The 13,146-nt window shown below is 70.3% G+C and overlaps 3 protein-coding genes across 3 annotated transcripts; 1 reads left to right on the top strand and 2 right to left on the bottom strand.

The window, feature by feature from the left end:
• Nucleotides 1-339: 339 nt before the first annotated feature.
• LOC141737227 (uncharacterized) lies at nucleotides 340-1,641 on the bottom strand. The gene is given in 3 exon segments (XM_074571873.1): nucleotides 340-478; nucleotides 586-922; nucleotides 925-1,641. Coding segments are annotated over 3 exon segments (1,134 nt in total). The 5' UTR covers nucleotides 1,597-1,641; the 3' UTR covers nucleotides 340-353.
• A 30-nt stretch (nucleotides 1,642-1,671) lies between these two features.
• Nucleotides 1,672-6,127, bottom strand: PSRC1 (proline and serine rich coiled-coil 1). Its single transcript, XM_074571876.1, has 5 exons — nucleotides 6,033-6,127; nucleotides 4,683-4,714; nucleotides 4,490-4,547; nucleotides 2,037-2,366; nucleotides 1,672-1,810 (listed from the first exon to the last, which is right to left on the bottom strand). The coding sequence occupies exons 2-4, from the start codon at nucleotides 4,696-4,698 to the stop codon at nucleotides 2,120-2,122; spliced, it is 321 nt and encodes a 106-aa protein (XP_074427977.1). The 5' UTR covers nucleotides 4,699-4,714; nucleotides 6,033-6,127; the 3' UTR covers nucleotides 1,672-1,810; nucleotides 2,037-2,119.
• A 108-nt stretch (nucleotides 6,128-6,235) lies between these two features.
• On the top strand, nucleotides 6,236-10,714 carry PPIL1 (peptidylprolyl isomerase like 1). The gene is made up of 4 exons (XM_074571875.1): nucleotides 6,236-6,373; nucleotides 7,754-7,908; nucleotides 8,002-8,070; nucleotides 10,379-10,714. The coding sequence occupies exons 1-4, from the start codon at nucleotides 6,318-6,320 to the stop codon at nucleotides 10,597-10,599; spliced, it is 501 nt and encodes a 166-aa protein (XP_074427976.1). The 5' UTR covers nucleotides 6,236-6,317; the 3' UTR covers nucleotides 10,600-10,714.
• The last annotated feature ends 2,432 nt before the right edge of the window (nucleotides 10,715-13,146 follow it).

Genomic DNA, 13,146 nt, shown 5'->3' with positions numbered 1-13,146 from the left:
AACCTGTGTCTCTGCCCCGTCCCTGGGGGGGGGGGGGGGGGTCAGGGGTCGGTTCTGCCCCACCCCCACCCCCCCCAGTTCCCCCTGATGTGGGGGGCGGGGGGGGATTGGTTCTGCCCCCTCCTCCCCCCCCAGCCCCCCAGTTCCCCCCCAGTTCCCCCCATCCTCCACACAGCAAGATGATGGGGGGGGGGGGGTGGGTGGTTCTGCCCCCCCCCCAATTTCCCCCTTCCTCACCCCACACACCAATTCTTGGGGGGGGGGGGGGGCACCCCGAGGTCTCCTGTGGGTCCGGGTTGGGGGGGGGGGGGGGGGGGCGGGGGAGGGGGGGGGCGGGGATTGGGGGAGGGGCGTCACCTCGGGGTGCTGCTGGCCGCCGTCTTCCGGGGGGGGCGGAGGCGGCTGGCGGCGGAGGGGGGGGGGGCAGGTTTGCACCCCGAGCCGGCAGCCGGGGGGGTCGCCCGCGCCGGCCCCACACCTGCAATGGGGAGAGCGGCCGTGGGGAAACTGAGGCACGGGAGGGCGGGGGGGGCAACTCCCTGTGTCGTCGCCCCCCCCCCCCGGGCCCGCAGCACCCATCCTTACCTCTGGGGGTGGGTGCCCCCCCCGCGGGGGTCCGTCCGGGGGCCCTGGGGATGGCGCTGGGGGCCGTGGGGCGGGCGGGGGCGGCGGTGGGTCTGGTGTGGGGCTGGCGGGTGGGGGGGGGCAGCGGGGCAGCGCCCCCCCTCGCCTTGGGCTGGCCTGGGGAGAGAGGAGGTGGGGGGGGGGAGGTTGGGGGGCACGGCGGAGCACCCCGAGCCCCCCACCCCACGGCGGCGCTGGGGGGCGGCTTCGGCACCCGCTTGGCACCGAGGGGCTGGACCCATAGCGGGGTCTGGCTCCCCTTCTCCTGCCCCATAGCGGGGGTGCCCCATGGCGGGGGTGCCCCACAGAGGGGGTGCCCCATGATTCGGGTGCCCCCCGGTTTGGGTCCTCCATGGTGGGGGTGCCCCATAGCGTCGGTGCCCCACGGCGGGGGTGCCCCATAGCGTGGGTGCTCCAAAATTTCAGCGCCCCACGGTTTGGGTGCCCCCATTGCATGAGCCCCCCGTGGCGGGGGTGCCCCATAGCGTGGGTGCCCCACGGTTTGGGTCCTCCACGGTGGGGGCGCCCCATAGCACATGTGCCCCACGGCGGGGGTGCCCCATAGCCGTGGGTGCCCCACGGTTTGAGTGCCCCACGGTTCGGGCGCCCCATGGTCTGGGTGCCCCACGGTTTGGACGCCCCATAGCGTGGGTGCCCCATAGCACGGCTACCCCATGGAGCGGGCGCCCCACGGTCTGGGTGCCCCACGGCGGGGGCGCCCCCATGGTTTGGGTACCCCCTAGCGTCAGCGCCCCACGGCGGGGGTGCCCCATAGCGTGGGTGCCCCACGGTTTGAGTGCCCCACGGTTCGGGCGCCCCACGGTCTGGGTGCCCCACGGTTTGAATGCCCCATAGCGTGAGCGCCCCATGGCGCGGGTGCCCCATAGCACGGCTACCCCATGGAGCGGGCGCCCCCACGGTCTGGGTGCCCCACGGCGGGGGCGCCCCCACGGTTTGGGTGCCCCACAGCATCAGCGCCCCACGGCGGGGGTGCTGCCCGTGCCCCCGTCCCCCCCGTCCCCCACGGCGCCGGTACCTGCTGTCCCCCCCCGGGGGGGCTCCGACTTCCCGCGGGTCCCAGCCCCATGGCCCTTGGCGGGGGGCCCGGGCGGGGGGGCCCCACCCGGCTTGGGGGGGGGGCCCTGGCCGCCGGGGGTCCCTTGGGTGCCGCTGTGGGGTGACAACCCTGGAAGCAGACGGTGGGGGGGGGGGACACACACACAGCGCTCAGTGGGTGCCACGGTGCCCCCCCCCTTGGGGACACGAAGGTGGCACTCGGACCTCCCCCCCCCCCCCCCCCCAACCCAAAGCCAGTTTTGGGGTGGGGGGGGGGGGTGTCAGCCATGGTGGGAAGGTGGTGTGGGGCCATACTGGGAGCACTGGGAGCCCCCCCCCCAAGAAATGTCACCTACCTTGCGGGTGGCCCTGGCCGGGGGGGGGGTGGCGGTGGCGGGGGGGTCCACGGTGGGCAGCAGCGCCCGCACGGGGCTGTCCTTCACCACGAAGGTCTGGCGGCGGGGGGGGCTGCGGGGGGGGGGGGGGGGGGGTTGCGGGGGGGGCTGCCGGGGGGGGAGGCGGGGGGACAGGGCAGGTGACAACGCTCCAGCTGCGCCGCCAGGCGGGTGGCCTCCCGCGTCACCTCCTCCAGCCGGGCACCCCGCAGGGGGGGCCAGCCCCCCCCGGCTCCTTCCCCGCCATCGTCTCCGTCATCTTCATCCTCCTCCTCCTCCTCTTCCTCTCGGCTGCGGGGCGAAGGCCAGCGTTAGCCCGGCCCTGGCCACCTTACACCCCCCCCCCCCCCGTGTCACCCACACCCCGGGCAGGAGGTGGCATGTGTGTCCCCGTCCCCGCCCCCCCCCGCCATGGGGTGGCGCCCCTCCATGGGGGTGGCACGTCCCCCGTGTCCCCCAAAACCTTGGCCACGGGGTGACACGGCCCCCCAGGACCCACCCGTGGGGTGGCGCGTCCCCCATGTCCCCCATGTCCCCCAGGACCCCGTCTGTGGGGTGGCGCGTCCCCCATGTCCCCCCAGGTCCCCATGTATGGGGTGGCACGTCCCCTATGTCCCCCCAGGACCCCAAGATCCCCATCCGTGGGGTGGCGTGTCCCCTGTGCCCCCCAGGACCCCGTCCGTGGGGTGGCACGTCCCCCATGTCCCCCAGGACCCCGTCCATGGGGTGGCACGTCCCCCATGTCACCTCAGACCCCATCCATGGGGTGGCGCGTCCCCAGTGTCCCCCAGGACCCCGGCCATGGGGTGACGTGTCCCCCCAGGTCCCCATGTATGGGGTGGCACGTCCCCTATGTCCCCCCAGGACCCCAAGATCCCCATCCGTGGGGTGGCGTGTCCCCTGTGCCCCCCAGGACCCCCCCCCCATGGGGTGGCACATCCCCCCATAACCCCATCCATGGGGTGGCACGTCCCCCAAAACCTTGGCCGCAGGGTGACAATGTGCCCCATGACGCCAGGACCCCGGCCATGGGGTGGCATGTCCCCCATGTCCCCCAGACCCCATCTATGGGGTGGCATGTCTCCCCAGGTCCCCATGTATGGGGTGGCGTGTCCCCTATGTCCCCCCAGACCCCATCCATGGGGTGGCACGTCCCCCATGTCCCCCATGTCACCTCAGACCCCATCCGTGGGGGTGGCACGTCCCCAGTGTCCCAGGGACCCCATCCATGGGGTGGCACGTCCCCAGTGTCCCCCATGTCACCTCAGACCCCATCCATGGGGTGGCACGTCCCTCATGTCCCCCAGGACCCCAGCCATGGGGTGACATGTCCCCCCAGGTCCCCATGTATGGGGTGGCGTGTCCCCTATGTCCCCCCAGACCCCATCCATGGGGTGGCACGTCCCCCATGTCCCCCATGTCACCTCAGACCCCATCCGTGGGGTGGCACGTCCCCAGTGTCCCCAGGGACCCCATCCATGGGGTGGCACGTCCCCAGTGTCCCTGGCCATGGGGTGAAATGTCCCCCAGGACCCCGGCCATGGGGTGACGTGTCCCCCCAGGTCCCCATGTAGGGGGTGGCACGTCCCCCATGTCCCCCCAGGACCCCAAGATCCCCATCCGTGGGGTGGCGTGTCCCCTGTGCCCCCCAGGAACCTGGCCATGGGGTGGCACGTCCCCCATGTCCCCCTAAACCTGAGCCATGGGGTGACATGTCCCCCAGGACCCCGGCCATGGGGTGGCATGTCCCCAGTGTCCCTGGCCATAGGGTGCAATGTCCCCCGGGAGGCTGGCCATGGGGTGACTTGTCCCCCCAGACCCCATCCATGGGGTGGCACGTCCCCATGTCCCCCCAGGTCCCCATCCATGGGGTGGCACGTCCCCAGTGTCCCCCCCAGGTCCCCATGTATGGGGTGGCGTGTCCCCTATGTCCCCCAGGACCCCAGATCCCCATCTCTGGGGTGGCACGTCCCCCATGTCCCTCCAGGTCCCCATCCATGGGGTGGCACGTCCCCAGTGTCCCTGCTCATGGGGTGAAATGTCCCCCAGGACCTTGGCCATGGGGTGACGTGTCCCCCATGTCCCCCCAGACCCACATCCATGGGGTGGCGTGTCCCCCCATGTCCCCCCAGACCCCCCATCCATGGGGTGGCACATCCCCCATGTCCCCCCAGGTCCCCATCCATGGGGTGGCGTGTCCCCCATGTCCCCCCAGACCTCCATCCATGGGGTGGCGTGTCCCCCATGTCCCCCCAGGTCCCCATCCATGGGGTGGCGTGTCCCCTATGTCCCCCCAGACCCCCATCCATGGGGTGATGTGTCCCCCATGTCCCCCCAGGTCCCCATCCATGGGGTGGCACGTCCCCCATGTCCCCCCAGGTCCCCATCCATGGGGTGGCGTGTCCCCCCCTCACCTGTCGGAAGGGGACAGGAACCCGAAGTCGAAGCTCTCCTCGGTGACAAAGCGGACATCTGGGGGGGACAGGGGACACGGAAGGGGGGGGGGGGACACGGGGGGGACATGTGGGGTGAGCCCCGGCCCCACAGCCCCGGGGTCGTGGCGGGGGGGGGGGGGACAAGGGGGACGCGGCGGTGGCACTGCCCTACCTCGCTCCTCGGCCATCGCCTCCGGGGCTCGCCTGCGAGGGGGGGGGGGGGGGGGGGGTGACCCACGGCCCCCCCGTGTCCCCAACACCCCCCCCCCCGTGTCCCCGACCCCCGGGTGGCCGCGGGGGGGGTGGGGGGGGACGGCCCCCCGCCACTCTGCCAGGGACAATGGGGGCTTTGTGCCACCGGGGATGGCACCGGCGGCGCGGGGACGGCACGGCTTGGGGGGGGGAAAAGCGGGGGGACCCCCCCCCACCCCCCCCCCCAGTCCCACATCCCCGGCACCCCCCCAGCCCCACAGCCTCGTCCCGGGGCAGGGGGTCCCAGCCCCACAGCCTCAACCCTGGGGGGGGGGGGGGGGGGGGGGGTTGTCCCAGCCCCACACTAGGGGACCCCAGCCCCACACCCTTATCCCGGGAGGGGTCCCAGCCCCACACCAAGGGGTCCCAGCCCCACAACTCATCCCAGGGGGGTCCCAGCCCCACACGAAGGGGTCCCAGCCCCACAACCTCAACCCGGGGGGGATCCCAGCCCCACACCAGGGGACGCCAGCCCCACACCCTTATCCCGGGAGGGGTCCCAGCCCCATAGCAAGGGGTCCCAGCCCCACAACTTCATCCCAGGGGGGTCCCAGCCCCACACGAAGGGGTCCCAGCCCCACAACCTCATCCCGGGGAGGAGGGGGGACACCCCAGCCCCACACCAGGGGACCCCAGCCCCACACCCTCATCCTAGGGGAGGTCTCAGCCCCCCAACCGGGGGTCCCAGCCCCACACCCTCATCCCGGGGGGGGTCCCAGCCCCCCAACCGGGGGTCCCACGCCCACACGCCGATCCCAGGGACCCCATTCCCAAACCGGGGGGGGGGGGGGTCCCAGCCCGGGGGGGGGTCCCAGCCCCACACCCCCATCCCGGGGGTCCCCAGTCCCGCACCTGGGGGAAGCCCCCCCCAACCCCTCCCACCCCGCTCCCCCCATCCCCGCTCCCGGGGATCCCCGTTCACCCCCTCTCCCCCATCCCGGGGGTCCCGGTTCCCGCCCCCCACCTCATCCCCGATCCCGGGGGTCCCCGTTTCCACCACCCCCCACCCCCCCCCCGCTCCCCCCATCCCCGATCCCGGGGGTCCCCGTTTTCCCCCCCACCCCCCGCCAATCCCGGAGGTCCCGGTTCTCCCCCCCCACCCCCGCTCCCCAATCCCCCATCCCGGCGATCCCGGTTCCCGCCCCCATCCCCGATCCCGGGGGTCCCGGTTGCCCCCCCCTCTCCCGTTCCCCCCCGGTTCCCCCCCCCCCGGCTCCCGCCCGGCCCCGCCCCCCTCCGTTCCCCCCCCCGCCCCCCCCCCCCCGCTCACCGCCTCCCCGGCCGCCGCTGCCCGCGCGCGCGCTGAGGGGCGAGGGGGCGTGTCCCGGCGGAGGGGGCGTGGCCTCGTTCGAATTCCCCCCCTCCCCCGCGTCACGCCGGCGTCGCGCCCGCCCGCCCGCGCGGATTGGCCCCGCCTCCGCTCCTCCCCGCCCCCTTGCTCCTCTCCCATTGGCCGGCGGCCGGAAGGGAGGGGGGAGTGTCCCCGGAAGCGCGCGCGGCGGGTCCCGGGGTCCCTTCCGCCGGCGGCGGCGGCGGCGGCAGCAGCAGCAGCGTCATGGCCGCCGTCCCGCCCGACTCCTGGCAGCCGCCCACCGTCGCCATGGAGACCACGTAAGGGGCGGGCCCCCCTCCCCCGGTACCGGCACCGGGCGGCCCCTCCCACCCCCTCGGCCCCGGCCTCCCGCTCCGGTACCGGGGACACTGCGGTCCTGTCTCCCCCCCCCCCCCCCCCGACACCGGGCAGACCCCGGGGTGCGTTAACCCCCGGTGCCCCCCGGTAGCGGGTATTCCCCGTGTCCCCCGGTACCGGGCAGCCCCCGGTGTCCCCCGGTGTCCGTTAGCTCCCACTAACCCCCGGTACCGGCCACCCTCGTCCCCCCCTTCCGATACCGGGCAGCCCCTGGGTCTGGCCTCCCGGTACCAGACCCCCCCGGTCCCTCTCTCCCGGTACTGGACACCCCCGGCTCGCCCCTTCCAGTACCGGGCAGCCCCACGTGCCCCCCCGGTGTCCATTAAGCCCCCACTATGCCCCGGTACCGGACACCCCCGCCCCCCCCCCCCCTTCCTTCCTGTTCCGTGTATCCCCTGGGTTTGTCCTCCCCGGTACCGGACACCCCTCAGACCCCCCCTCCAGTACCGGATGGGCCCCTGGGTGACCCCCACCTCCCGGTCCCAGACGCCCCCCCGGACCCCCCCGTCCCCGGTCCCGGCCATCCCCTGGCTCTGTCCATCCGGTCCCGGACACCCCCCCAGTTGTTCCCCCCCCCCTCGCCGTGATCTCGGCCATCCCCCATTGCTCCCCCCCCCCCCCTCCCCGGGGTGTGGTGTGTCCCCGGTGGGGGGGGGGGGATGAGTGCGATGACCCCCCCTGGTGGTGGCGGGGTGGGGGGGGGGCAGTGGGGTGACCCCCCTGGTGTGGGGCGGGCGGTGGGGTGACCCCCCCCCCCCCCCGGTGGTGGTGGGGGGCGGTGGGGTGACCCCCCTTATGGTGGTGGGGTGACCCCCTGGTGGTGGTGGTGGTGGGGGGCGACCCCCCCCCAGTGATGGTGGGGGGCAGTGGGTGACCCCCCCGGTGGTGGTGGGGGGGGGGGGGGGGCGGTGGGGTGACCCCCCCCCACCCCCCCAGTGATGGCGGGGGGGCGATGGGTGACCCCTCGGTGGGGGGGGGGGCGGGCGGTGGGCTGACCCCCCTTATGGTTGTGGGGTGCCCCCCTGGTGGTGGTGGGGGGTGGGATGGGATGACCCCCCCCTAGTGATGGCGGGGGGGGGGCGCTGAGGTGCCCCCCCCCCCCAAGTGATGGCGGGGGGGCGATGGGTGACCCCTCGGTGTGGGGGGGGGGCGGGCGGTGGGCTGACCCCCCTTATGGTGGTGGGGTGAGCCCTTCGGTGGAAGGGGGGGCGGGTGGGGTGAGCCCCCCGTGTGTGTGGGGGGGGGTGGTGATTGACATCCCCCCCCCCCGGTGTGTGGGGGGGCGGGGGGGGGGGGCGCAGGATGGGCCCGCTGGTGCTGGAGCTCTACTGGAAACACGCCCCCCGCACCTGCAAGAACTTCGCCGAGCTCTGCCGCCGCGGCTACTACAACGGCACCAAGTTCCACCGCGTCATCAAGGACTTCATGGTCCAGGGGGGGGACCCCACCGGCACCGGTGAGATGCCACCCCCCCCCCCCCTTCACACCCCCCCCCCCACTCCCCAGAACCCCGCTGACACCCCCCGCTCCGGGTCTTGTCCCTCCCCAGGCCGCGGCGGCGCCTCCATCTACGGGAAGCAGTTTGAGGACGAGCTGCACCCGGAGCTGAAGTTCACCGGTGAGCGGAGGCCACCACCCGGAGGTCACAACCCCACCCCTGGGGCGGGGGGCGTGTCCCCCAGGACCCCACCCGTTTGGTGGCATGTCCCCCATGATGCCAGGACCCTGGCCGTGGGGTGGTACGGCCCCATGTCCCCTAAGACCCATCCGTGGGGTGGCGCGTCTCCCGGATCTCCGAAGACCCCATCCGTGGGGTGGGATGTCCCCCATGTCCCCACTCCTGGGGTGACATGGCCCCCAAGTCCCCCAGGACCCCACCCGTTTGGTGGCATGTCCCCCATGATGCCAGGACCCTGGCCGTGGGGTGGTACGGCCCCATGTCCCCTAAGACCCATCCGTGGGGTGGCGCGTCTCCCAGATCTCCGAAGACCCCATCCGTGGGGTGGGATGTCCCCCATGTCCCCGCTCCTGGGGGTGACATGGCCCCCAAGTCCCCCAGGACCCCACCCGTTTGGTGGCGTGTCCCCCATGATGCCAGGATCCTGGCCGTGGGGTGGTACGGCCCCATGTCCCCTAAGACCCATCCGTGGGGTGGCGCGTCTCCCGGATCTCCGAAGACCCCATCCGTGGGGTGGGATGTCCCCCATGTCCCCACTCCTGGGGTGACATGGCCCCCAAGTCCCCCAGGACCCCACCCATTTGGTGGCATGTCCCCCATGATGCTGGAATGCTAGAACCTTGGCCATGGGGTGGCATGACCCCTGTGTCCCCCAGGACCCCACCTGTGGGGTGGCATGTCCCCCATGTACCCCAGGACCCCAGCCATGTGGTGACATGTCCCCCATGATGCCAGGACCTTGGTCATGGGGTGGGATGTCCTCCATGTCCCCCAGGAGGCTGGCCATGGAGTGGCACATCACCCATGTCCCCGAAGACCTATCCATGGGGTGGGATGGCTTCCATGGTCTCCATGAGCCAAGCCATGGTGGGGCATGTCCCCCAAGTCCCCATCCATGGGGTGGCATGTCCCCCATGATACTGGAACCTTGGCCATGGGGTGGCATGTCCCAGGGAGGCTGGCCATGGGATGATGTGTCACTCAAGAGCCCATCCATGGGGTGGCATGTCCCCCAGGACCCTGCCCATGCGCTGGCACGTCCCCCATGATACCAGAACCTTATCCGTGAGGTAGCGCATCTTCTCTGTCCCCTAAGACCCTGTCCATGGGGTAGCATGTCCCCCAAGTCCCCATCCGTGGGGTGGCATGTCTCCCATGATGCCAGAACGTTGGCCATGGGATGACGTGTCCCTCAAGACCCCATCCATGGGGTAACATGTCCCCCAGGACCCTGACCATGGGCTGGCACGTCCCTTGTGATACCGGAACCTTATCCATGAGGTGGCACACCTCCTGCGTCCCCTAAGACCTCATCCTTGGGGTGCCATGTCCCCCAGGACCCTGACCATGGGCTGGCACGTCCCCCATGACACCAGAACCTTATCCATGAGGTGGCACACCTCCTGCGTCCCCTAAGACCTCATCCTTGGGGTGCCATGTCCCCCAGGACCCTGACCATGGGCTGGCACGTCCCCCATGACACCAGAACCTTATCCATGAGGTGGCACACCTCCTGCGTCCCCTAAGACCTCATCCTTGGGGTGCCATGTCCCCCAGGACCCTGACCATGGGCTGGCACGTCCCCCATGACACCAGAACCTTATCCATGAGGTGGCACACCTCCTGCGTCCCCTAAGACCTCATCCATGGGGTAGCATGTCCCTTGGGTCCCCATCCATGGGGTGCCATGTCTCCCATGATACCAGAACCTTGGCCATGGGACGACGTGTCCCCCAAGACCCCATCCATGGGGTGCCATGTCCCCCAGGACCCTGACCATGGGGTGACATGTCCCCCATGATACCGGAACCTTATCCATGAGGTGACACATCTCCTGCATCCCCCAAGACCCTGTCCATGGGGTGGCATGTCCCCCAGGACCCTGACCATGGGGTGACATGTCCCCCATGATACCAGAACCTTATCCATGAGGTGGCGTGTCTCCTGCATCCCCTAAGACCCCGTCCATGGGGTAGCATGTTCCTCAGGTCCCCATCCACGGGGTGCCATGTCCCCCAGGACCTTGCCCATGGGCTGGCACGTCCCCTGTGATACCAGAACCTTATCCGTGAGGTGGATCTCCTGCGTCCCCCAAGACCCCATCCGGGGGGTGACTTATCTCCCACGAGACCATTTCAAAAACCCCGTAAAACCCCCCAAAATCCCCCTTAAAAAGCACCTCCCCCCCCCGCCCCCCCCCCAAAAAAAAAAAGCAGCTCGTTAAAGGGCGTCCGTCTGTCCTTCCTAGGCGCCGGCATCTTGGCCATGGCCAACGCGGGGCCGGACACCAACGGGAGCCAGTTCTTCCTGACGCTGGGCCCGGCGCAGTGGTTGGACGGGAAGCACAGCATCTTCGGCAGGGTCTGCCAGGGCATGGGGGTGCTGGGCCGCCTGGCCATGGTGGAGACCAACGCCCAGGACCGGCCTCTGGACGACGTCAAGGTCATCAAGGCTTTTCCTTCGGGGTAGTGGACGTGGGCGGGGGGAGGTGGCGGGGGGGTGGCGGCCGTGTCCTGGTCCCGTCCCCACCCTGCCCCGCCACCCCGCTTTGTAATAAAAGAGGTGGGATGTTGGTGACACCTCACCCCGTGGTGGGATTTTTGTTGGGGTTGCGGGGGGTGGGGCGGCTGCTGGTGGACACCTGGAGGAGGTGTCTCCATCGTGGACGCCTAGAGGAGGTGAACACCTGGAGGAGGTGTCTCCATCATGGCCACTTGGAAGAGGTGTCCCTATCGTGGATACCCGGAGGAGGTGGACGCTTGGAGGAGGTGTCTCCATTGTGGACACCTAGAGGAGGTGAACACCTAGAGAAGGTGTCTCCATCATGGACACCTGGAGGAGGTGGACGCTTGGAGGAGGTGTCTCCATTGTGGACGCCTAGAAGAGGTGAACACCTAGAGAAGGTGTCTCCATCATGGACACCTGGAGGAGGTGAACACCTAGAGAAGGTGTCTCCATCAGGGACACCTGGAGGAGGTGGACGCTTGGAGGAGGTGTCCCCATCATGGTCACCTGGAAGAGGTGTCCCCATCATGGACACCTGGAGGAGGTGGACGCTTGGAGGAGGTGTCTCCATTGTGGACACCTAGAAGAGGTGAACACCTAGAGAAGGTGTCTCCATCAGGGACACCTGGAGGAGGTGGACACTTGGAGGAGGTGTCTCCATCATGGTCACCTGGAAGAGGTGTCCCCATCATGGACACCTGGAGGAGGTGGACGCTTGGAGGAGGTGTCTCCATTGTGGACACCTAGAAGAGGTGAACACCTAGAGAAGGTGTCTCCATCAGGGACACCTGGAGGAGGTGGACACCTAGAGAAGGTGTCTCCATCATGGACACCTGGAGGAGGTGGACGCTTGGAGGAGGTGTCTCCATTGTGGACGCCTAGAAGAGGTGAACACCTAGAGAAGGTGTCTCCATCATGGACACCTGGAGGAGGTGAACACCTAGAGAAGGTGTCTCCATCAGGGACACCTGGAGGAGGTGGACGCTTGGAGGAGGTGTCCCCATCATGGTCACCTGGAAGAGGTGTCCCCATCATGGACACCTGGAGGAGGTGGACGCTTGGAGGAGGTGTCTCCATTGTGGACACCTAGAAGAGGTGAACACCTAGAGAAGGTGTCTCCATCAGGGACACCTGGAGGAGGTGGACGCTTGGAGGAGGTGTCCCCATCATGGACACCCAGGGGAGGAGGACACCTAGAGGAGGTGTCTCCATCATGGTCACTTGGAAGAGGTGTCCCCATCATGGACACCTGGAGGAGGTGGACGCTTGGAGGAGGTGTCTCCATTGTGGACACCTAGAGGAGGTGAACACCTAGAGAAGGTGTCTCCATCGTGGACACCTGGAGGAGGTGGACGCTTGGAGGAGGTGTCCCCATGGTGGACACCTAGAGGAGGTGTCACCATCATGGTCACTTGGAGGAGGTGTCCCCATCATGGACACCCGTAGGAGATGTCCCCATTGCAATTGGGGATCAAGGGGCTTGTGTGTGTGTCCCCCCCCCAGCCCCCAGCGTGTGTTTTTTAGGGTCCCCCCCAGCCTTAGGGACACGGAGCTGTCACCGGCCCTGGGGACATGGGGCTGTCACCAGCTGCTGGGGGTGGGGGGCACAGCGGGGGGGGGCAGGAGATGCCAGTTTGCCCCCTCCCTGCCGCAGCTCTGGGGAGGGGGCAGGGTGCTGCCACCCCCCCGCCGTGTCCCTGTGTCACCCCCCCCTGAGTGTCCGGGGACCCCGCGGGGTGTCCCCCCCGCCACGCGCCTTCTTGTCACTGGGCTGCGGGGGGGTGGGAGAGCTACTCCCCCCACCCCCCTCCAAACCCTGTGGTCCCCACGGTGTCCCTCTGTGTGTGTGTGTCCCCAGGGGGTGGTGTGTCCCCCCCCCCCGCCCTACGATGGCTTTTGCCCCCCCCGCCCCAGCCTCCCCGGGGCCCTTTGCTGTTCCTGTAGGACCTACAATAACGGCTGGGGGCCCCAGTCTGCCCAGTGCCCCCAGTACGGCCGAGGCACTGGCCAGGGCGGGGGGGTAGCATTGGGGGGGTGTTGAGGAGGGGGGGCACAGGGAGTGCTGGGGGGCCTGGGGGCTGGACTGGGGGGACTGGGAGGTCCCAAGGCAGGACTCTGTGTTGGGGGGGGGGGTACTGGGGGGTGGTGCGGGGATGGTACTGGGAGCTACTGGGGGCAGTGGGGAACTGGGGGACCCTGGGTCTGCAGGGGGTGGGGCGCTGGGGGCACTGGGAGGACGGGGGGGGGTCTGGCTAAGAGAGGACTGGGGGGACTGGGGCGGGGGGGTGTCTCCCTGGGGAGCGCGGTGGTACCTGGAGGGGTCCTGCGACACGGAGGTGGGGGGGGCACTGGGGGTACCGGGGGGGGCACTGGGGGTACGGGGGTGGCACTGGGGATACTGGAGGCAGCACTGGGGGTACGGGGGGGGGCACTGGGGGTACCGGGGGGGCACTGGGGATACTGGAGGCAGTACTGGGGGTATGGGGGGGGGACACTGGGGGTACCGGGGGG

The sequence above is a fragment of the Larus michahellis genome, unplaced genomic scaffold (genome assembly GCF_964199755.1).
Source record: "Larus michahellis unplaced genomic scaffold, bLarMic1.1 SCAFFOLD_349, whole genome shotgun sequence".
NCBI classification, from domain to species: domain Eukaryota; kingdom Metazoa; phylum Chordata; class Aves; order Charadriiformes; family Laridae; genus Larus; species Larus michahellis.
Note: the sequence above shows the minus strand (reverse complement) of the source record. Positions and strands in the feature narration are given on the sequence as shown.

Excerpts from the sequence above, each read along its gene's own strand:
- PSRC1 (XM_074571876.1), bottom strand. Across the intron at positions 2,367-4,489 it reads TTCCTGTCCCCTTCCGACAG|CCGAGAGGAAGAGGAGGAGG; the intron begins GTGAGGGGGGGA and ends TTCGCCCCGCAG.
- PPIL1 (XM_074571875.1), top strand. The coding sequence starts at position 6,318 with ATGGCCGCCGTCCCGCCCGACTCCTGGCAGCCGCCCACCGTCGCCATG. Across the intron at positions 7,909-8,001 it reads GGGGGACCCCACCGGCACCG|GCCGCGGCGGCGCCTCCATC; the intron begins GTGAGATGCCAC and ends GTCCCTCCCCAG. Across the intron at positions 8,071-10,378 it reads CCCGGAGCTGAAGTTCACCG|GCGCCGGCATCTTGGCCATG; the intron begins GTGAGCGGAGGC and ends TGTCCTTCCTAG.